At 45.1% G+C, this 24135-nt stretch overlaps 2 protein-coding genes across 2 annotated transcripts in view; both read right to left on the bottom strand.

The window, feature by feature from the left end:
- Window positions 1-1140, bottom strand: part of RASGRF2 (Ras protein specific guanine nucleotide releasing factor 2) — a 469786-nt gene extending 468646 nt beyond the window's left edge. Inside the window, exon 1 of the mRNA XM_073581445.1 lies at window positions 246-1140. Within this exon, the coding sequence (XP_073437546.1) occupies window positions 246-521 (276 nt within the window). The 5' untranslated portion in view covers window positions 522-1140. The remainder of the gene's footprint in view (window positions 1-245) is intronic.
- A 3930-nt stretch (window positions 1141-5070) lies between these two features.
- Window positions 5071-6873, bottom strand: LOC141094160 (general transcription factor II-I repeat domain-containing protein 2-like). The gene has a single exon (XM_073579946.1). The coding sequence runs from the start codon at window positions 6871-6873 to the stop codon at window positions 5071-5073; it is 1803 nt and encodes a 600-aa protein (XP_073436047.1).
- Window positions 6874-24135: the final 17262 nt, after the last annotated feature.

Genomic DNA, 24135 nt, shown 5'->3' with positions numbered 1-24135 from the left:
TGACCCCCAGAAGACCACCTGCCCATCCATCACCCATGGGAGTCTATGTATTATTACAACATTTACTAACTTTACAAACAAGACTCTGCAGTCAGGAATAAATAAATATATAAAGTCCCACCTGGGCATTCTCAGTCTGGACCCCCAGCACCCACCGCCATCCATCATTATAGCCAACCATTGCAGAGAGAGGCGGCTAATGAGGGGTTAAACACAAACCTTCCACCTGGGACCTCCAGCCTTACCTGCTTCTCCATGGTCTCCTTCCCCCCACTGGCCACTATGGGCGGTGGGACCCTCTCACAGCTGCAGCCTTCCAGCATGTACATCCCCGAGGGTCGGCCACTCTGCTCGGTCTCGAAGTAGAAGAGGACATTCTGGAACAGCGCGAACCACTTCTCGTGCCACCTGCTGGTCTCGGCGGCCTTCTTGCTGAGGGCGCCCCTCTTGGTGCCCTCCTTGCGGGCCAGGAAGGCCAGGTACAGCGCATGGCCCTCGTTACAGCGGACGCTCTTCTGCATGATCCGGACCTTCAGGGCATAGTCCCCCCAGCAGCGACCCCTGGGGAAGGACACTGGGCGCACCGTGGTGCCGTGCCCCCTGCAGCTGGATGCCAGTGGGTATCAGTGACGGTCCGGCTCCCCGCTGACGGTGTAGTGTGCCTGCGCTACGGTGCCCACATGGGTCTATGCAGGCGCTATTCCCGGGCGTGCATCCTCTGGGGCGCTAGGTCCAGGGGTCGGGGTGAGGCAGCAGGGCGCTCCTCATGGCGCGGGCTCAGCAGGTGCTAGTAGCGCTCATGTAGCCGGGCTGTGCCTGCAGGTGAGGCGCCTGCCTCGGAGTAGCCGGGACGTCTCGCCGCTGCGCTCTCACCGCGGGGTCCTGCTCTGTGGAGAAGCAGCGACAAGTCTTCTGCTGAGATCCCACGTGTAGAGAGTCGCAGGGTCCCACTCCCAAACTTACTTGCTCCCCCCCACCCAGATCCACAGCACGGCTCCGGGAGCCTCGCCAGCTGAGCGCGCAGGAGATGGCAGGCGGCCAGCAGGGGGCGCAGTAATCGGCTTTGTGCGGAGCCAAGTGTGAGCGCAGGATCCTCCGCGCCCCGACAGTCCCCGCTGCCTGAGTGTGTGACTGACTGCAGCCTGACAGGGCATCACTGGGGGAAAAGTCCTCACCAGTGCACACCGCTGGCCAGGTGTCTGTGAGCAGCAGTCCTCTCTGTCAGATGGGTGTAGTGGTGTGTGTGTCCATCTAGCACACGAGTGTCATCTCCACAGAGTGTGAGGCAACCTTATAGATCCACTGCACAGAGTAACAGACTGTCCAGAGCTGCATTCATAATTCTGCTGCTCACCTGTCACTGGGGAACCGAGTAGAAGAGTGAGGAAGTAGCAACAAGAGCCAAAAACCCCAGCGTTAAATGCACAATAAAAACGTGTAACCTAATTTACGTAGTAGGTGCAGAAATCTGGTTCTAGTCCCCAACCAGCGCCGCCACCTCCTACTTGTCCTTTGTTGTGTGACTTTAAGCCAGTGAGCTGTCAGTCAATCAGGAGAAGGTGCTGGGTGGGATAGAGCTGGAGTGGCAGAGGCTTGGAAGAGCTTTAAGCAATGAATAAAACACATTTTTGAGGTAAGTATTCTTAGCCTTCCCATTGGCATCTATTGTAAAGTATAGAGCAGTTTCATAGCAGAGAACACCTGAAGAATGGTTTGTTCATAACCCCTTCCCGATACAGCCAATTTATATTTTTTGCGCTTTTTCTTTTTTCTTTTCCTTCTTCCCCTGTTTTTAATTTTCTTCATGAATTTTATGTTTTCATAGATTGGACTTCAACAACCCCGAGAGCGTGATATGGTAGACAAAGTGATTAGGATCCTAGAGGACATGCATTGCTACTGCTGACTTGGGTAATTTGCATATTCACTTATTCCTTGGATTCATAGGGAAGGGGAGACAGTGGCCCAGTACGTGAACGTGTAACAAGGCGGCACGAGGTGGTAGTCATAACCGAGTCCACTAGGTCACAGTCAGTGAGAACCCTGGCCCCTTGCACATGAATAAACAGTTCCAGTCCCAGCCCTAGGTCACAGTGGGTTGCTTCAGAATCACGGCTGCACACCACGTTGGCACAGCGTCCTCCGGATGCACAACATGTCACACTCTTTAGGGCCCAACAGTGGCAACAGCAAAAGTGAAAACATCAGCTCCCAACAACGGCTCCTGGAAGCTCAGTCACCTGGAGGGCACTATCACAGTTTTCATGCCCTGTTCCACTGCCCGGCTGTCCTTGGTAGTTTGAAGTCCCCAGCCGGGGGTCCCTTCAGTCCCAGATGGGGATCCACATATACCCCAAACGGGGTCCTCACTGTTCCAGACGGGAACACACTTATGCCCCAGATTCTGTCCCAGACGGGCAAGCACCTGTGCCCCAAGGCTCCTCCTGTCCCAGACGGGGATGCAAATTTTCCCCAGACGGGGACACACACCCTGCCTCAGGCTGTCCTGCCTGTGTTCTGCTGCTGGAAGCAGGAGCTTCCGGCTTCTTTGAGGCTGCTAACCCAGCCCCCTTAATTAACCTCTTTGTCACGCTGCTGCTATGCAGGTAGATGCAATCTTCACTAGATGGCAATAGAGTGGAGGGAGGACTGCACACAGCAGACCTGCAGCGCAGCAGCGAGGCTACCAGCAGGTGGCAGCAGAATAGTCAAACAAGTCGGGTCGATATTAGTCTGTACGCAGTACCAAAGGAATAAACAAACACAGAGTCAGAAACAAGCCAAATGGGTCAGTACCAGTCAGGAGCAGATATGCCAAAGACAAGAGACAAACAGGAGGTCAGGGTCCAAGCTAAGTCAAATACCAGAGAGTCCAAAACATGAAAGGGGGAACACTGAGTCGGGACAGGAAGAGGGGAACATAACAGATACGGGCAAGGTCAGCAACAGCAGAAGGACAAATCAGGGTATACACGGAGTCAGCTACTCACGCCGTAGGTAGAAACTATAACTGACACCGCCTGCAGGATGCAATGAAGAGAAATAGCCAGCCTGGTGCCAGAACGAAGCAGAGAAAAGATAACCCTTGACATGATCAGACCGGGAAAGAGAGACAGGATACAAAACCCGGCCTGGATCATGACACTCCTCTTTCCCTAACCTAAGTACATAGCAATAACATAGGAAGCGGATATACAAAGAATTACACATGACAATAGACACAGTACATTACATATAAAGGCAGAACAGTATAGAAGACAAGGCAACCACTGAGGTGCTGCACGGGATACATGTACCTAGTATACAGGAAGGCACGAGGTCCTTGCCACCTCCTTACAGACACGCCGCAGGAGGTAATGGCCCACATCACTAAGAAGACTCATGAAGAGTATCGGTGACTGGGGCCGCTGGACTAGGTGCTGAGGGACGAGTTGGTTGCGGGCTTGAGGGACCCCTATCTGAGACAGACTCTAAAGGAATATCTACATTATAACTCCAATATGAGCTTACTAGATGTGGGACCCAAAGATAGGGTCCAAGAACACGAGGCACCAGCTGTGACAGGTGTGGTCTGTTGCCGTGAGGTAACCACCTTCAAGAGGCAAAACAAGAGCTGGTCTTGCCATCTTAGAACAAATGAAAGCAAATATGACAGAATTATCCCCCAAAGAGGTAGGACAGGTAGAAGAACTGCTAAGGCGATATTAGAAGGTGTTTTCTCAGCATGATGATGTCATCGGGTGCACCAGGTCTATTCAGCATGAAATCCCGACTGGAAAGATGGCCTCTGTCCGAGAGAGATACCGTCAGTTTCCACCCCAAATGTATCAAGAGATGAAAAGCTTGTCACACATGCTACGGAATGGGGTTATATGGGAGAACCAGAATCCCTGGGCCGCACCCATTATCCTAGTTCCAAAGAAAGACAGAATGCTGAGATTCTGCATGTACTACAGACAGCTGAATGTCTGCACTGTTCGAGGATAGAAGAATCCCTGTCCGCCTTGGGCAATCCAAATAATTCTCTTCCTTAGAGCTGGCCAGTGGGTACTAACAGGTTCCTATGGCTGAGCAGGACCGATCGAAGATGGCTTTCACCCTTCCCGTGATGTGATTTGAGTTCAGCCGGAAGCTAACCAATGCTCCGGGACCATTCCAGCACCTGATGGAAAGATGTCTTGGGGCCTTAATCTTCAAGTCAACCCTAATATACCTCAATAACAATATCATGTACTCTGCTATATTCTAGAAACACATCCTTAGACTCAGACAGGTACTGAAGCAAGTTGGCTTGAAAATAAAAACCCCGGAAGTGGCCACCTGTTCCAGAAAGAGATTGACTACCTGATAAACACTGTCTCTGTCATGTCTGTTATGCTGCATGACCCCTGGAGCAGTGTGCACGCGCACCTCACTGTTATGCCTATCATGTCTGTTATGCTGCATGACCCCTGGAGCAGTGTGCACGCGCACCTCACTGTTATGCCTGTCATGTCTGTTATGCTGCATGACCCCTGGAGCAGTGTGCACGCACACCTCATCTCATGACTGTCTGCCGTTGCTGGTGCTCACTCGTGCTCTACCTCATGGCTATACGCCATTGCTTGTGCGCACATGTGATTCATCTCATGGCTGTTGTCCTTGGTATACTTCCCCGTGCTTCTCTAAAGCACGTGCAGGTCCTGCCATGAACCCTGGCGTGCCTCCTAGCATGCACAGGCCCTAGCCCTGTGATGGGCAACCTTTTGAGCTTGATGTGTCAAAATTCGCCAAAAAACCAAGCATAACTTGGGTGGTGTGTCACTTCGAGAAAAAAAAACATAATTTTGCGATATTTATAGTTTAAATAACAAAAATGTATAACTGTAATATATAACTGTATTTAATAAACCAAAAACTAATTATTTAACTTACCTGCTTAGTGACTTTTTTTGTTCATCTGTCAGTCGGTTTCTTTTGTGGCTCTTGATATTATTTAACTTGTGTGGGGTGCGGTGAACTAAGATAAGTGAGGGGGAGGGGGAATTCTTTAACTAACCTGCCTATTAGTGACTTTTTTGTTGCTGAATTTCATTGGTATTTAGTACACTTCAGGCCCAAGCAAGCACTACTAACTTCATCTGTCAATCTGTTTCTTTTGTTGGTTTTGATATTATTTAACGCTGAGTATAAGGTCTCACAAAAGTACGTAGAGGGAAAAATTGTGAGTAAACCCATTGCTATATTTTTCAGGGTGCTAAAAGTGTCTGGTAATCGGTTCCAGGCACTCCAAATTTCTTGTTCGTAGTGGCACTCCTCTTGATTCTCCAAGCGACACCTTTCCAGATTCTCAAGCTTTGACCTCAAGTCGACAAACACCTGAGCCCAGATGCTGTCTTGAAATTCTGCAAGTTGCATCTCGAAATCATCAATTTGCATCCATTGGAAACCATTTAATTCCAAACTACTGTAGACTACTACATCAGGATACTTAATTATTTTCATGGTCTGTTCTAGGCTTCTAAATTGATTAAATCTATCACTGAACTGGTCAAGTAACGAGTCTAAAACATGCTGGTACTTTATATGCAAGGGTTCCATTTCATTTTGTACACCTGCACTGGCCTTCTCAAAATACTTTGTTACTCGAGGAAAATACTTATAAGTTTTAGTTTCTACATCTCGCCTGAAAATTTTACTTTTACTTTCAAAAGCTTTTATGTATCCAAACATAACGTCAATACTTTTGCCAAAACCTTGTAACTTTAAGTTCAGTTCATTAATATGAACAGAGAGATCTGTAAAAAACATCAGGGTGCTGACCCACTTATCATCATTGAGCTGAGGAAAGATTCCCAGATCCTTATCCTCAAGAAATACCTTAATTTCTTTAAGGCACTCCACAAAGCGCTCAAGAACTTTGCCTCGGCTCAGCCATCTTACATTATTGTACATCAGCAGTCCACTGTAGGCGGAATCAACCTCCAGCAAAAGTGCCAAAAATTCTCGCTTGTGAAGGGGGCGAGCAGCTATTAAATTAACTATTTTTGTAACAACTGACATTAAGTCGTTTAAGTCTGTGAATCCTGCCTTGGCACATAAAGCCTCCTGATGGATAATACAATGGAAAGGCACAATCGGATGTCCAATAGCATCCGTAAACAATTTGACAAATCCGACTTTTTTCCCCACCATGTTTGGTGCCCCATCTGTCGTCACTGACACAACTTTAGAGATATCTATGCTTAGGTCACGGAATGTTTGAATAACAACCTTACATATTTCGCTTCCTGATGTACTTGTTGGCACTGATACTAACTTTATCAACTCTTCTCTCATTGTGAGACCATCAGAGTATCGACCAATAATGGCCAACTGAGCATGTGATGTGACATCAGTAGTTTCATCAAGAGAGATCGAAAAATATTTACATTCACTTATGTCTCTCTTTAATTGATGTTGTACATTTGTGTTCAGTCTCATTATTCGGTGTTTTATGATATTTCTACTGAGTGGTAACTCAGATATTCTCTTAATAATTGCATCTTTATTCTGCATATCGTCAAATAGAACTGGTGCACATCTTAGGAGAGTTTCTTTAATAAATTCTCCCTCACTGATTGCTTTTCCATGCTGATCTATGGAGTGAGCAATGCTCAAACTTGCAGACATTAAATTTGTAGAGCATTTTATAAATTTATGCATGGAATTAGATTGGCTCTTATAAAGGTGTAGCTGCCTGGAAATGTATTCCTTCCTTTCATCCTCACTTTTTTTCAGGAGCTGGGAATGATTAGTTTCAAAATGTCTATTTATGTTCCACGTTCTGCTTACTACTGTAACAGAATATAGAACGCAAAATGATCTGCCATTTTTTTCTATAATGCCGTACATCTTGGTCCATGTCTCTTGAAAGGGTCGGCTACTGCTACTACCACTTTGTTTACTTAACCTTGTTTTTTTATTTTTTGGGTCCATCAGGGTGGCAGTGACAGAAGATAGAATTATAGATAGCCTGTTAGCCCTGCAGGCAATTAGAGGTTAACTAGCCTAACTGACCAAAAGACACATGGCACATGTAACTGTCTTTTAGGAAAGGGCAGGGTTAATAAGCAGAGATAGGGGTTAATAAGGATGCAAAACAGTAATAGTGGTGAAATGGAGTCTGCACTATGCTGATGGTGTTCCTTATGTAAAATAAGATGGCTGCTGCTATTTCTCATGGTGGTAAATGGCACCCACATCACAGGCCCTCGCCTCTCCCAGCCTCCCCCTCACTTATCTCAGTAATGCTTGTTTATTTAACAATTCACGACACCCCAGGGCCCAGTAGATTGGATGATGTTGCTGGTTATAACCGTTATGCAGTTGCTGGTAATCACAAGGGGCCCCCAGAGATGCGATCTGCGCCAATCCGCTTCTCCCTGCTGTGCTCCGCCGGCTGGAAGTGAGTGCCCCTAGCGGCCTAACCAGAAGTAGCAGAACTAGACGCTCTCTGCCAGAGATCTGTTGTTTTGGACTACAGACCTCCGGCACAAAGTTTCTACACTGCACGCGGCCACGCAGGAGCCGAGGATGAAAACATCCTTGTTGGCATGCAGCCCCATACTTTTCTGTAAGCGGCCGTGTGTCAGCGAAAATGGCTACGAGTGTCAGCACTGACACGCGTGTCATAGGTTCGCCATCAGGGCCCTAGCCTGTACCCTGGCGTGCCCTCTAACACGCACAGGTCCTAGCCTGAACCCTGGCGTGTCTCTTAGCACGCACAGGCCCTAGCCTTAATCCTGGCGTGCCTCCTAGCACGCACAGGCCCCAGCCTGAGCCCTGGCGTGTCCTCTAACACGCATCCTGCCTTGGACCTAGCATGCACCCTGCCTTGAACCCTGCCTTTGACCCTGGTGTGTCTCCTAGCACGCATCCTGCCTTGAACCCTGCCTTGGACCTTGGCGTGTCTCCTAACACGCACCATGTCTTAAACTCTCTCGTGCCTCCTTGCTTAAACCCTGTCTTGCCTGCCGGATCCCCAGAGCCTACCGATCGCTGCCATAGGTCCGGAGCCTGATGACTGCGGCCTGATGTTCGGAGCTGATGTCCGCAGCCTGATGTCCGGATCCTGTCGATCACTGCCAGATGTCCCGAGTCCGATGCCATCTAGCCCTTGCCGGAACCCTGGTGAGCCACCTAGCATGTATCATGCCTTGGACCTTAGTGTGCCCACGCACGCGCCTTGCTATGTATCACTTTGTCCTTGCTATTACGTTTTGAACCTGATTAAACCCTGAGACCACGCTTTATTGAAGAAACCCTGTGACCACGCTTTGTCTTGTCTTGTACCCTGCACGTTTCCCTGTTGCCAGACACTTGCACTTGTGTCTTCCTTGAGCTGGCCGTCTGGTTCCAGCAATCGTGGTGATTCGCCCCCTTGGTCTTGCCCCTGACACTCCCTGTATAGGGGGTGGTTCCTCACAAGGTCAGCTCGCCCTAGATGGGTGGGTGCCACAACCCAGAGGGTCCACTCTAGAAATCGACTCAGCAGAAGCTGACTCCGTCACAGTCACCAGTGAGAGGTATATCCGACGATGGAGAAAGTGGTCACTGTATAGAAGTGGCCAACGCCCCTGACATTGAGAGAGCTGAGAGTATTCTCGGACCTATCTGGATACTACCTCAGGTTCATTATGGAATTTGCCAAGACTACAGCACCATTGCATTAGTTATTTGAGGGGACAGCAAAAGATGCCAAGCGTTGAACATTTAAGTGGGGTCCAAGACATGAAGAGGCCTTCCCTGCTTTGAAGCTTGCACTGACTAATGCCCCCATTCTGGTGTATGCAGACATCGGCCAACCCTTTATGCTATATACAGATAGAATTCTCTATGGTCTAAGAGCAGTGTTGGCTCTGGTCCAGGAGAACATGAATAGGTGATTATGTATGTTAGTCAGTCCTTGCTAGTCGGTCTGTTATGATTGGGTCACCGAGGAGAAGAGCATGCCCAAGCTAAGCCACAGAAAACCAGAGAGGTTGGTAACTAAGCGGATTGCAGACCCCTGGTCCTATCCACACAACTAGCAGTAGCCGTGGAGCGTGCCTACGATGATCCTAGATGACTCGGCACACCTGGAGAGCTAACTAAGCCTAAAGCAAGAAAGGGGAAATCTAAACTGCCCCAGTGCAGACCCCAAAGGAATAGATAGCCCCCAAACATATATTGTCGGTGAGACAAGATGAATGCACAAACGCAGGTAGGAAAATAGACTGAGCAAGCGATAGGGCCCACACTGACTAGACAGGACAGGAAAGGAAAGACACTGTTTGCAATCACGCAAAAAAACCAGCAAAAAAGTCCAACACGTCTGATGCAAAAAATACTGAAGTGACACGAATTCGCCCACTATATCAGCACTCTGGTATATTCTGAAAGCAGAGCAAAAAGAGGCCAATCTAATAAGGGACAAAAACAAACTGGCACAAGCAGTAACATATGGATGGTGATTCAGCACAGCCCCAGCCGGAGCTGGCTGACCCACACAAAACTGAGATAGACAAAACCAGATCAAATGTAAACAGAATAGCAAATGAACACTTAGCTGAACATGCAGGGACTGAGCTGGAAACTAAGACCTCAGGAGGCAGGAAGAAAATCACCAGCAGGGATAGAGGGAGTCGGCTGTCTTAAATTCCAGTCTGAAACCCCAGATCTCTAATCGTCGTCCTCATTATCAGGTGGCAAGCCTCTGTTAATCAGATCAGCTCCATTACCTCCAGTAACCACCAGAGGGAGCCCAGAAAGAGAACTTGCAACCCCTCCTCTGTCAATTTGACCAGCTCCACTACCTTCAGTAGTAACCAGAGGTAGGCCAGAAAGCGAATTCACAACATCGGTCCTTGAAGAACTCAGAAAAGAATCCGGAGAACCACAGCTCCTTCAAACTTCCAGAATCCAGTACAAACTTATTACCCTCACCCACAAAGCTCTCCATGGCTCAACACCACCCTACATCTCCTCCCTTGTTTCAGTATACCACTCTACCCGCACCCTCCGTTCTGCTGATGACCTGAGGTTAGCATCCTCAATAATCAGAACCTCCCACTCGTGTCTCCAAGACTATACACGTGCTGCGCCAATTCTTTGGAATGCACTTCCCAGGTCAATATGATTAGTCCACAATCCCCACAATTTTAAGCGTGCCCTGAAAACGCATTTATTCAGACTGGCCTATCGCCTCAACGTATTAACCTAATCTATCCCTGTGTGGCACAGCCAAAAGTTTTACCATAACCAGGTTCCCCGCATCATGTCCCCACATGCTTTATGCATCCATTAGCCCTCTGTGTCTGGACAGTTACACACTTAACATTATGGCTGGTCCATACAGTCAGGGCCCTCATTCCTCTTGGTATCTGTTATGATCTATGTGATTATTGTTATGCTGTAATGTCTATTGTCTGTACAAGTCCCCTCTGAAATGTAAAGTGCTGCAGAATATGTCGGCGTTATAGAAATAAAATTTATTATTATTATTATTATAAACAGGGGTTGTTAGCCCTGGTATGGGCCATGATGGATATATTTGTGGAGTACCTGTCGGGGTCGGAAGTTCCTGTGCGAACCGACAAAAATCCTCTCTCCTACCTGGAGAATGTGAAGCTGGGGCTGCTAGAACAAAGGTGTGTTGCAAGGATGGTCATGTACCAATTCAAGATATCCTACTAGTCAAAGTCTGATAATATGCATGCATGCATTGTTCAGGGTGACAAGACCAACCAGCGCATGATACGGATGAAGATTTGGAGGGACCCTGTTTTGAACGGGTCACCGAGGAGGATGGCAGGAACAGGCTAAGCCACCAGGACACCAGAGAGGTTGGTAACTCAGTGGATTGCAGACCCCTGATGCTAACAACACAACTAGCAGTAGCCGTGGAGCATTCCTACGATGTCCTAGACGCCTCGGCACAGCCGGAGAACTAACTAAGCCTAAAGCCAGAAAGGTGAAATCTAAACTGCCCCAGAGCAGATCCCCAAAAGAATAGACAGCCCCCAAACATATATTGTCGGTGAGACAAAATGAGACACAAACATAGGCAGAAAATATACTGAGCAAATGATGGGGCCCAAGCTGTCTAGATAAGACAGAACAGAAAAGATACTGTCTGCAATCACGCAAAAACCCTAAAAAATCCAACACATCTGACATACAAAAAACCTGAGGCCACACGACCTCACCCCCGCTAGATCAGCACTCAGGTGTGAACTGGAAGCAGAGCAAAAGATACTAATATAACCCTCAGCTGTCAGTTTTAGCAAGGTTGGTTATCAAGAACAGAGGGGTCCCCACGCCATTTTATTTGAATTAATTAAATAAATCATTTTAAAAAATGGTGTGGGGTCCCTCCATTTTTGACAACCAGCCAAGCTAAAGCAGATAACTGAGGGTTGGTATTCACAGACTGATAAGGGGACATGGATATTGGCACCCCACCGCCTAAAAATAGCAGCCCGCAGAAGCCCAGAAAAGGTATCTATTAGATGCGTCAATTCAAACACTTTGCCTAGCTCTTCCCATTTGCCCTGTGGCGTTGGCAAGTGGGGTTCATATTTGTGGGGTTGATGTCACCTTTGTACTGTCTGGTGACATGAAGCCATGGCTTAGTAATGCTCTCACTGTCATTTGACAGTGTGGGAACCGCAGCCGTCTGACCGGTAGTAATGACTTTACCATCGATCAGAGGCAGTGTTTGACGTGCTGTCATGCAAACGACATTATGCCAAACACTGGTTGTTCAGGCTCCCCATTCATGTGAATGGTGTTTGGGTTCAGGTATGGGTACCGTTCTGATACCTGAACATTTTTAACTTTTCGGCCCAACCCACTGGACCAGAACATCCATTACTGCCTGGTAATGACCGACCACTTCACCAAATTCACAGTCGTGACTCCAACCAGAGACCAGACGGCTAAGGAGTCGGCCAGGGCAATATGCTGAAAGTTTATTTGTGTGTTGGGGGCTAATTTTGCCCTGCATCTCTGTGCGTACCTTCTTAATAAAATCGGGTACATTTTGCATATAAAGTGTCATGTAATGTGATATTGTTTTATTGTGTATTGACATGTCAAGAAATGTACTTATGTTCATGTGTTGTGTAAGTTATATATCTTTATGGGTTAGGCATAGAAATAGGGAGATATAGTAATAAAGTAAGGTTTAGCATTAGTAAGGGGTAATATAGGACATAGAACAGTGGGGGGCACTGTAGATTAGGAGATTAGAGTGAGTTAAGATAAGAAATAGTTAAGCCAATAGGAAATGACTAGTGGGAGGATCTAGAGAAGAGTGAAGAGAATGTGTTCCTGAGGCAGTTGTGAGTAGGATGGAGAACTGTTAGGTTGTGGAAAGAAACTGTGTTCATGACGGAAGCTCATCAGTCCAGGCCCTACGGGTGGAAAGACACACAAGCACAAGTGAATCAGAGCAGCATGAGGGAAAAAGCGACTAGGCTTTATGGAAATTCCCGTGACGTCCAAGACTTATGGTCTGGAAAGGATTGGCAGCGGCATCCTTTGGTAATGGATGGGAAACACCAGGAAAAAACTAGCTCGGTTACTCAGGAAACTGCGGTACCGGAGGATACGGTACGGGAACATGTGGTGTCAAGGAGGACCAGGGACAGTTCAGGGAAAGGAATGTCCGTAACGTGTGAAGATTGCTGTGTGGTGTCTGTAACTAAACTGGACGAGCTAAGTAAAATTGTTAAGTTGAAAATGTACTTAGGCTCTGATGATCATTGCGTGTCAGTGAAGAAGATCCGAACGTTGCCATTTGAGGAGGACTCTATTTCACAAGGGAGTGAACCACTCTGCATACACAGCACACATCAGAGGGGACATTGAGTTTATGTTGTGGGGTGCCAGGGTGTGCCGGACCAGCAGCCCCTCGCCATGACTATCACCTTGGCCCCCGTTACATACGAAAGCCCGAGGAGGATCCACTCCAATCATGTTGCCTGTGTTCAAGGGAGAGTCGTGGAGGTATTTTTACTAACTCAATGGCATTGATAAGTCCCAAACAATGCTTTATCACCCTCAAGGGAATGGGGCCTGTGTGACTGCTCCAACAGGACTTTGTTACAGATGTTAAGGATGCTAGAAGATGATCAGAAGATGAAGCTGCCTAAATTTGCCTGAGCTAGTGTGGGTGTACAACATCGGGTTCATGTCACTACCAGGTAGATGCCATACATGCTGCTGTGTGGTCAGAAGAGCCGATAACTCGCTGAACTAGAACTGAAACCAGAGGAAGATAGTACTAGAAACAGGCTGAATACCTGGATGCAAAAACATAGACATAGGGAACAGACACTGAGGTAGCTGGTGGGACAGAAATTTCAGGAGCTGGATCATCCAAATGTGACCCCAGTGCAGAAAGTACCACTTCAACTGGGAGATTGGGTATTAATACGGGCTAAGCTCCCAATAAACAAGTTGGATTATCAAATTGGTGTGAATGGCTGTCATCCCAGAAGGAAGCCTCTTCTAAAGATGATGCACAAGAAAGCCCAAAAGCACTTTTCTGAAGTCAAGCAGGCTAAGAATATGAATTACTGGAACCATGTCCTGTAGTCTGATGAGACCAAGATAAACTTATTTGGTTCAGATGGTATCAAGTCTGTGTGATGGCACCCAGATGAGGAGTACAAAGACGAGTGCATCTTGCCTACCATCAGTCATGGTGATGGGAGTGTCATGGTTTGGGGCTGCATGAGTGCTGCTGGCTGTGGGGAACTACAGTTCATTGAGGAAACCATGAATGGCAACATGTAATGTGTCATACAGAAGCAGAGCATGATTCCCTCCATTCGGAAACTGGTCCACAGGCAGTATTCCAACATGATAACGACTCCAAACACATCTCTAAGACGACCACTGCATACAAAGGAAACAGAGGGTAAAGGTGCAGGACTGGCCAAGCATGTCTCCAGACCTAAACGGAAGGTGGAGGAGCGCAAAGTCTCTAAAATCCACCAGCTCCATGATGTCGTCATGGAGGAGCGGAAGAGGATTCCATTGACAACCTGTGAAGCTCTAATGAACTCCATGCCCAAGAAAGTAAAGGCAGTGCTTGAAAATAATGGTAGCCATTAGAGTTGAGCGATACCGTCCGATACTTCAAAGTATCGTATCGGATGGTATCGGCCGATCTTTAAAAAAAGTATCGGTATCGCCGATTCCGATACCGGAAGTCCCATTCAAGTCTATGGGACTTCCGGTATCGGAATAAGAAAAACCCTTTCCTGCCCTTGTACAGCCTCTCTGGGGTCTGTACGGGCCTTTCGGGGGGCTGTGCCGGCCTGCCAGGGGGTCTGTGCAGGCTCCGGTGGTCTGTGCCGGCCTGCCGGGGGGCTGTGCCGGCCTGCCGGGGGGCTGTGCAGGCTCCGGGGGGCTGTGCCGGCCTGCCGGGGGGCTGTGCCGGCCTGCCGGGGGGCTGTGCAGGCTCCGGGGGGCTGTGCCGGCCTGCCGGTGGTCTGTGCAGGCTTCGGGGGTCTGTGCAGGCATCGTCCGATGGGACTACAAGTCCCATCGGGCGATGCCTGCTACCATGACAGTGATTGACACATTAGCCAATGATGGGACAGTAGTAGTCCCATCATCCGGCTAATGTGTTGAATGTAAAAAAAAAAAAAAAAAATTACATGCTACATACATACAACATGCATACTACATACATGCTACATTCATACTACATACTACATACATGCTACATTCATACTACATACTACATACATACTACATAAATACTACATGCAACATACATACTACATATATACTACATACATACTACATATATACTACATGCATGCTACATACATACTACATATATACTACATGCATGGTACATACATACTGCATGCTACATACATACTACATGCTACATACATACCACATATATACTACATACATACTACATGCATGCTACATGCTACATACATAACACATATATACTACATGCATGCTACATACATAGTACATGCTACATACATACCACATACATACTACATGCATGCTACATACATAGTACATGCTACATACATACCACATACATACTACATGCATGCTACATACATACTACATGCTACATACTACATATATACTACATGCATGCTACATACATGCTACATACTACATATATACTACATGCATGCTACATACATACTACATGCTACATACATACTTCATATATACTACATGCATGCTACATACATACTACATGCTACATACATACTACATATATACTACATGCATGCTACATACATACTACATGCTACATACATACTACATATATACTACATGCATGCTACATACATACTACATACATACTACATATATACTACATGCATGCTACATACATACTACATGCTACATACATACCACATACATACTACATACATGCTACATGCTACATATATACTACATATATACTACATGCATGCTACATACATACTACATGCTACATACATACTACATATATACTACATACATACTACATACATACTACATGCATGCTACATACATACCACATACATACTACATGCTACATACATACCACATACATACTACATACATACTACATGCTACATACATTCATACATATATACTACATGCATGCTACATACATACTACATATATACTACATGCATGCTACATACATACTGCATGCTACATGCATGCTACATACATACTACATACATACTACATGCTACATACATACCACATATATACTACATACATACAATACATTCATACAATACATACATAGACATACAGTACATATAACATAGAGTAACATACTTACCAATACTTGTCACATTGTTCCCCGAAGCCATTGTCTTTTCCAGAATAAATATTAACATAACAAACCACAAAAATACTCACCCACGATCCGAAGCAGTCCACGAGTGTGTCCCACGACGATCTTGGGTAGAGAACTGCAGCATCAGCTGATGCTGCCGTTCTCTACGGGCTGCAGGAATCCAATGACGGAAGGTAGGTATCCTTCCGCACTGTATTCCTCCGCCACTTAAAAAAAAAAAAAGTCCCTAGTCTCACTTTATGCCATTGCTGTGTGGGAAATTCCCACACAGCAATGGCATAAAGTGAGACTAGGGACTTTTTTTTTTTTAAGTGGCGGAGGAATACAGTGCGGAAGGATACCTACCTTCCGTCATTGGATTCCTGCAGCCCGTAGAGAACGGCAGCATCAGCTGATGCTGCAGTTCTCTACCCAAGATCGTCGTGGGACACACTCGTGGACTGCTTCGGATCGTGGGTGAGTATTTTTGTGGTTTGTTATGTTAATATTTATTCCGGAAAAGACAATGGCTTCGGGGAACAATGTGACAAGTATTGGTAAGTATGTTACTCTATGTTATATGTACTGTATGTCTATGTATGCATTGTATGAATGTATTGTATGTATGTAGTATATATGTGGTATGTATGTAGCATGTAGTATGTATGTAGTATGTATGTAACATGCATGTAGCATGCAGTATGTATGTAGCATGCATGTAGTATATATGTAGTATGTATGTAGCATGCATGTAGTATATATGTAGTATGTATGTAGCATGTATGTAGTATGTATGTGGTATGTATGTAGCATGTAGTATGTATGTAGCATGCATGTAGTATATATGTAGTATGTATGTAGCATGTAGTATGTATGTATGTAGTATGTATGTGGTATGTATGTAGCATGTAGTATGTATGTAGCATGCATGTAGTATGTATGTAGCATGCATGTAGTATGTATGTAGTATGTATGTAGCATGCATGTAGTATGTATGTAGTATGTATGTAGTATATATGTAGTATGTATGTAGCATGTAGCATGTATGTAGTATGTATGTGGTATGTATGTAGCATGTAGTATGTATGTAGCATGCATGTAGTATATATGTAGTATGTAGTATGTATGTAGTATGTATGTGGTATGTATGTAGCATGTAGTATGTATGTAGCATGCATGTAGTATGTATGTAGCATGCATGTAGCATGCATGTAGCATGCATGTAGCATGCATGTAGTATGTATGTAGCATGCAGCATGTATGTAGCATGTATGTAGTATGTATGTAGTATATATGTAGTATGTATGTAGCATGTAGTATGTATGTAGCATGCATGTAGTATGTATGTAGTATTTTTTTTTTTTTTTTTTAACATTTAACACATTAGCCGGATGATGGGACTACTACTGTCCCATCATTGGCTAATGTGTCAATCACTGTCATGGTAGCAGGCATCGCCAGATGGGACTTGTAGTCCCATCGGACGATGCTTGCACAGACCCCCGGACATCAGCACAGCCCCCCGGCAGGCCGGCACAGCCCCCCGGCAGGCCGGTACAGACCCCCACAGGGTGCACAGACCACCGGCAGGCCGGCACAGCCCCCCGGCAGGCCGGTACAGACCCCCACAGGGTGCACAGACCACCGGCAGGCCGGCACAGCCCCCCGGCAGGCCGGTACAGACCCCGGGCAGTCCACACAGCCCCCCGGCAGGCCGGCACAGCCCCCCGGCAGGCCGGCAGAGACCCCCGGAAGGCCCGAAATGACGGCGCATCATGATGCGCACACACCGCGCATCATGATGACGTCAGGCTGTCAATCAACTGAACTTCCGATTCCGATGCCGAATTCCGATATTGAAAAAATATCGGAAGTCGGTATCGGAATTCCGATACAGCAAGTATCGGCCGATACCCGATACTTGCGGTATCGGAATGCTCAACACTAGTAGCCATACAAAATATTGGGCACATTTTGGCCATTTCACTTTTGTTGCCAGTAGTTTAGACGTTAATTGCTGTGTTGAGTTATTTAGATGGTACACCAAATTTACACTGTTATATGTTAAATATATTTATTTTGTATATTTATTTATCCAGAACTCTTTACCAGTTGCGATACTCTAAAGAAAATGTCACGATGTTTCTTATAAAAAATGTAGTTCTTATATGGTTTATTGGATTGCCACCAAAAAGCATTATTGCTGCAAATCATAATATACTGTAGATGAAATAGTTACGAAGAGATTGTCCATTTGTCCATATCAAAGTTTTTTTCCCATCTTTCCTGGGATCCTGAATGGTAGACTTCATCTGGATGTGTCAAAAGCAAGGTTGAAGTCCATGAAAAAGCATGTGACTAACTCACATATCAGCTGTTCAGCATACACTCTGATGTCCATCTGGTGTCCTTGTAAAGTGTGAGCCCCCTTCCTGTGGGTTACGTGATTATATACCACATAACACGTATTCCTAATAAATAGCGTTAACATCTAGCCCGAGCTAAATGTACAGAAATAACACATGTGATGTCAGCCAACCCTTCCACGAGGCAATGTGCCCAGTACAGAATTAAGAAGAATTAATAACCATTAATTAATATTTAACATTCTAGAATCTGTACACTGACTACAAAGCATTGTATCAAAATGTCTCATATATGCAGTGTTGCCCCATGAAAATATATAATAAAAGATTTACAAAAATGTGAGAGGTGGACTCACTTTTGTGAGATGCTGTAAACCGTGTCAGTTGACTACCACTGCATTCTCAATGTCTGCGTTGTTTCATCCAAGTAACTTGCTCACACATGTGCGGTGAATGTCGGGACGTGTGCTGTCCGAGTAAAAATTGTCCAGCAAACTGAGCAATGTAATTCATTATGGCCATTCAGATGACACTGATTGTCCGTGCATATAAATATCGCAGCACACACTATTCTCTTCCGCATACTGGATAAGATTTATCTGTACAAGTTTATGGGGGACGAAAAAAAAAATCGCATTTCATATAAGTCAAGCATATCGTATCTAATTTTTACAGCTACATTACCATTACTAATCTAAGAAACTGTTGATGTATAAATACAGAAACCACAAGGATGTAAACCGAGGACAAATGAATGACACATACGGATGACAATCGCCTTAGTTTTGTAGATGAAAATTGGGCAATTTTTCTCATGCGCTTGTCTGACCTCATCCTAACTGCTTGACAGGTTGGAAACCGGAAGAGTTTAAGAACAAACAAAAATTTGAACTTATGAACAGTTATGTGGTTTTACAATAGAAATGAATAGGAAGAGTCTTTGAAGCATTTTCTAAGAGCTTTTTCAGGAGAACCCACTAAAAAAACGCTTGTTAAAACGTGTGAACAGACCTTTCAAACGGAGTCTGTTGTGTGTCTCTGAGATTACCATTACAGATAGGCTAACATTGTAAGCAAAAGTCTGCTATGTCTACGTATATAGGTACTGTCATCGACATGTAATTTATAGTTGTTGGATTCTCATTTACTTTCATTGTGCACAAAATGCTCTTTATTCCCATGTGCTAATTTGTGAGCACAGTGTACCCTTGCAGTGGCAGATCAGCTTCAGTGCTCTGTCCCATCCCTTGAGTTTGGATACCCCTGCCTACCACTTTGGTGATGAACACTGCTGGCTTTCCCAGAGCCAATGTTCTCTCAGGAGAAAGCTGGTGCGCCTGCACTCATTGACTATCAAAGTTCCTAGATGGCACACAGCTCTCTTTTTACTGCGGCCGCTTCAACACAATGTGTAGTGAGTGGCTGTCAAAGAGAGGAGGAAGCTAGGTGCGTGTGCACTCTAATTTAAGAACTCTGACAGCGAGTGTGCACAGGCACCAACTTTCTCCTGAGGCAACGTTGGCTTTGGTTAAGCCAGTGCTGTTTATCACCAAAGAGGGGGTGGGTATATAAATTCAGGAATACACTGAAGTTGCTCGGCCACACCAATGATGCACGAAGCACCCTGATTGGTATAAGATAATAAATAGATTTTTTTTTGCAGAAACCATCAAATTCAGTGATTGGTTACAGCACTGATGCACGCTGTTGACGTGAAGTTACTGATGCAGCCAAAACCCTGGGATCCGTGCAGCAATGTGGAGATGGTGCTGGGCCCTGGGAGGGTAAGTACCTGCGCTGTTTGTTCTTTTAGGTGTTTTATAATGTTTGGGGTCCACTTTTCTAAAGTGAAAAATTCCTTTAATGTCGGGATGATCAATGAACTGATAAGCTGGTTGTAGGCAAAACACATTGTTCATATAAATAAAACCCATAATACACAATGCAGTAAAATATTTTGAATCGTAAAGGAATTTCATCTGACAGGTTTTAAACTCCATTGATCATCATCACATAATCATAACATGTAGTTTATGATCTGAGGCGCTGAGAAGAAGAATGATAATTGAGTTGAAGGCACATTGAACAATATGTTCATGAATTGTCAGAAGATGATCAAGTGACATTTTTTCCATTGTTATGAAGACTAATTGTTTAGTTTAGAAAACTATTATTTGATATTACACTGAAAAAAATGATGCAATTTTAAACTAAATTTATTGAGAGAATTGTTTAATTTCCAGAAATGAGAAGAATTAAATCATCATTGGTGATATTGGAGCTCCTGCTTCAGGCTCTTGCTTTACCTTGGGCCCCTTTAACCTCCAACAAAAGTTAGAAAATTTCAAGGTGGAAATTGGAACCTAAGATGAAACTCAGAATTAGACTGGCTAGCAGATCAGCCCAATGGCCAGTAGAGTTAATTCATGGTTTTATATTCAGAGTCTACAGCAAGAATGAACATGATGTAGATTTTTAAATACGTTACACATTATTCCTTGTGGATTTTTTCAAGAGCATTGTAGGATTTTGCTCACTCAACTGCGGTTGAGGTAGGCACAGGAAGCAGTTTTCATAAAAATGTCCAGTCAAGTTTATTAAACTTCATAAACCTGCTTAAGCATAAGCAAACAAAAGATAGCCTTCTCCGGCACAAAGTGAAAACAAACAGAAAGTACTGCGGGTCTGCCCGCTCAGATCAGTGTCTTTCAGCAAACACCCTGGAGGCCTCCACACCTTCAGTCTCAGACACTGAATGAGACACTTGGTTTCCATTTTATCTGCCAAACCACGCCCCTGGGGTAGGGATATGTGAGCAGTCATTCCACCCATCTCTTTTGACTGCTCGTAAAACCCAGCTCTGAAATGCTCTATTAACTCTATATACGTGCTGGAGCATGCTTTCCCGAGCTTACATCACCGAAGCTACCAACCTCAATGACACATATCTCCCCTCAAGGTCCTGTCCGGCTGCCATCTTACAGCATGTAAATGCGGTGTAGACTAGGTGTTTTAGGAGCATCCTGATTGTGTGAACTTGGTTTGAGGAGACCAAGAACTGAGATGAGAGGATTTGCTGCTATGGAGGTTCTGAAATGAAAATGATAGTATGTGCTTCTCGTGGAAGTGAATGTTGTTCTACAAAATATAATGGAAAATGTTGCTGTGGTGGAAGTTGAAGAGATCACAGGAGGGGATTTCCAAGGACATGATGAATCTTCTTAAAGGATCAGAATTAGCTCCACAGCTTTGTGTGTTTGGTTGGTGATATCATCGGGGGCTGCTGACCCTATAAATTGTCCATTGAGACCCATAGCTGACAGACATCTGGTACAGATGCAACTAGGAGGAAAGGGTTCCATGATGAAAGTGTGTACCATCATGGAAGCATGTAGAACCTTCTTAATGATTCAATTAACATCATATATAAATAAATAATAATAATAACATCACAGTTGGTGACATAATCGAAGAACTGCATCTTCCAGACAGCTATGGTGACTGTACCCAGAAATTGAGCTGGCCGATGCCAGAAATATGGTGTGCCCCTAAGGCACTGTGGGGAGGTTGAGCTGACGGACAGGTCTGCCTGTAGTGAAGGGCAGAGGGATAGCTCAGTGTAGGAATGAAAGCGCTGAGATGAAGAGAAAAGGGTGATGTGCTGTAGTGTGACCATTAGAGGGCTGTGGGGAGCATAGGAGAAAGTGGTTATGTAACTGCCAGGGGTCAAGGTCACTGCCATTGGTTAAGAATAACTGTCAGGTTATAGTGGGCGGAGCTACCAAGGCTGGTAGTATAAAGGCTGAGGGAAGGTTCTAGAAGTTCCAGTCAGCCAGGGGAGCTCACGAGATAGGAGGGATTGCTGTAGCAAGGAAGACGGTAGAAGACCCTCAGAGAGTAACTGACAGTGGAGATGGTCACGGGGGGTGGCCCAAAGGACAGTAGCGGCAGACAGAGACGGTCTGAGAGCAACAAGTAACGGTGTACTTTGAATGGTGAATCGCTGTAGTGAAAGTGCCTAGGGCAGCCACAGTGGGAAGAGCCACAAAGGAAGCCACGGAGGCGAAACAAAGGAAGTGAAGGTACCCGGGTCTGTGTAAAAGTGAATTCTGGACTATTCCTGTGATGAAGTACGGTGGTCGTACGAAAAGCGGCCAATAAAATCTGAACTGTTGGACACAACCCTTGTCTCAGTCTCGTGTCTGCCGGCGCCACGAAGTGGGTCACCCCCCAGTCCTGTTGGATCAGCACCACCTAACCGCGTCCCTCAGTCCGACCCTACAGCACCATAATGTGTTTAGCATTGAAGCGTTGCTTGTGTTATGAGGTTGTTGATGTTATAATAAGGTTATAAGGTTGGTGGGGTTATGCTGTCATTATAATCAAAGTAAGTGACATTGTGAGGCTTGTCTCTTTTAAGGTCCCAGGTCATTTGATGACATCCCAAACAATGATGTTACAGGAGGTGGCATTGAATCGCAGCTGTCACATGCTCAAGTGCTGGTTGCAGGAGTAATATGTCCCCTTTAAGTTGGCCTACTGGATGATGCTGCATGAGAGCTGACATTATTTCTTGGGGAACGTCCCTGCTGTTGATTTTAGAAGCGCTATGGGCACAATCTGTGACATTGTGCAATACTATGAAATTTTGAACCATTGCAACTAACAGAATTTTCTGTGGCACATCAAGCCTTGTATCGCAAACCTATATGTACAGTACATCCATGCTTGAGGTCTTTGGATGACCTAATACTGCTCCATATTGTTGTCAGTCTATATCTGGTCCTGGATGGCAGGTTTGATGACATATCACTACTAGTTTACGTCTAATCCTTACTAATAGCCCTTCATGGGTTATGTATTGCGCAGGAATCACCATCTTTGCTGTTGATTCTGCTCATTGAAATGTTTGCATATTCACAATGAAGATGCAAACATTGTGGGATTATTCCGGAGACATCTGCCTGAGTTTGCCACTTATATATAGACATGTGTTGCACATTGCCAACTTTCAAAGAACAAGCTTATGTGTGTATTACTCATCAATATTAATGATAAACCTAGGAGTTTGTACAATGTCTATATCTTATTTAATGTGATAAAGAAGCTCTTCCATCTGATACATTTATGATATATTGACAGGATGCCTGTTCAGGGAGCTGCATCTGTTTTGAGAAAGAGACCCAGGTGCACGCTAACATAGAATGGAGAAAAGACAGCGCAGGTGCGGCTCCTCTCATATCTATTCCTATGGCAGCTCCAAATATTGCCAAGCCAGCAGGATCCTGAGGTGAGATGACAACAAAACGTTAGTAGCAAGACGTGTAATTGACAAGGTAGAGTGTCCATGTATCAGACTTACGGTATACCTCAGCACATGCCACAGATGGGCTAATGGATTGAGATTTTAAGAATTTGGGGTCAAAGTCAACACCTTGAATTTTGTTCCTTTAAGGAGTGAAACAACTTTAAATGTTCCAGCTCCTTAGGATGAAATCCAAAATGTATTTAATCCATATTAAAACATGCAAAAGCCTTTGACATAGAATGCTGATGTGACGCAATCAAAACGCATCTCTTTTTCCCTTGTTTGAGTGCTGTTCAGGAGCATTTACATGTTTTACTATGGATTAAATCAATTTTGGACTTGATCCTAAGGAGCTGGAACACTAAAACGAGTTTCATGCACGTCTACCACAGTTGTCAGGGAGCTGGTTTTGCCTTTCCTGTATATTCCTTCAAAACGTAACTACTGTAAATATTTATGCATTTGGTTAATATTGGGTATGCACTTTAAATACCTATTAGTGATGAGTAGGGATGAGCGCTATTGCCCGATATCGTATCGGAATTCCGATTTCCGATATGGAAAAAATATCGGATATCGGAATTTCCGATTTCCGATATCAATGCAAGTCAATGGGAGAAAAAAATCGGAAT

This window comes from Dendrobates tinctorius, unplaced genomic scaffold (assembly GCF_039654945.1).
Source record: "Dendrobates tinctorius isolate UK_male_01 unplaced genomic scaffold, ASM3965494v1 ptg000003l, whole genome shotgun sequence".
Taxonomy (NCBI): domain Eukaryota; kingdom Metazoa; phylum Chordata; class Amphibia; order Anura; family Dendrobatidae; genus Dendrobates; species Dendrobates tinctorius.
This window is presented reverse-complemented; position numbering and strand designations above follow the sequence as displayed.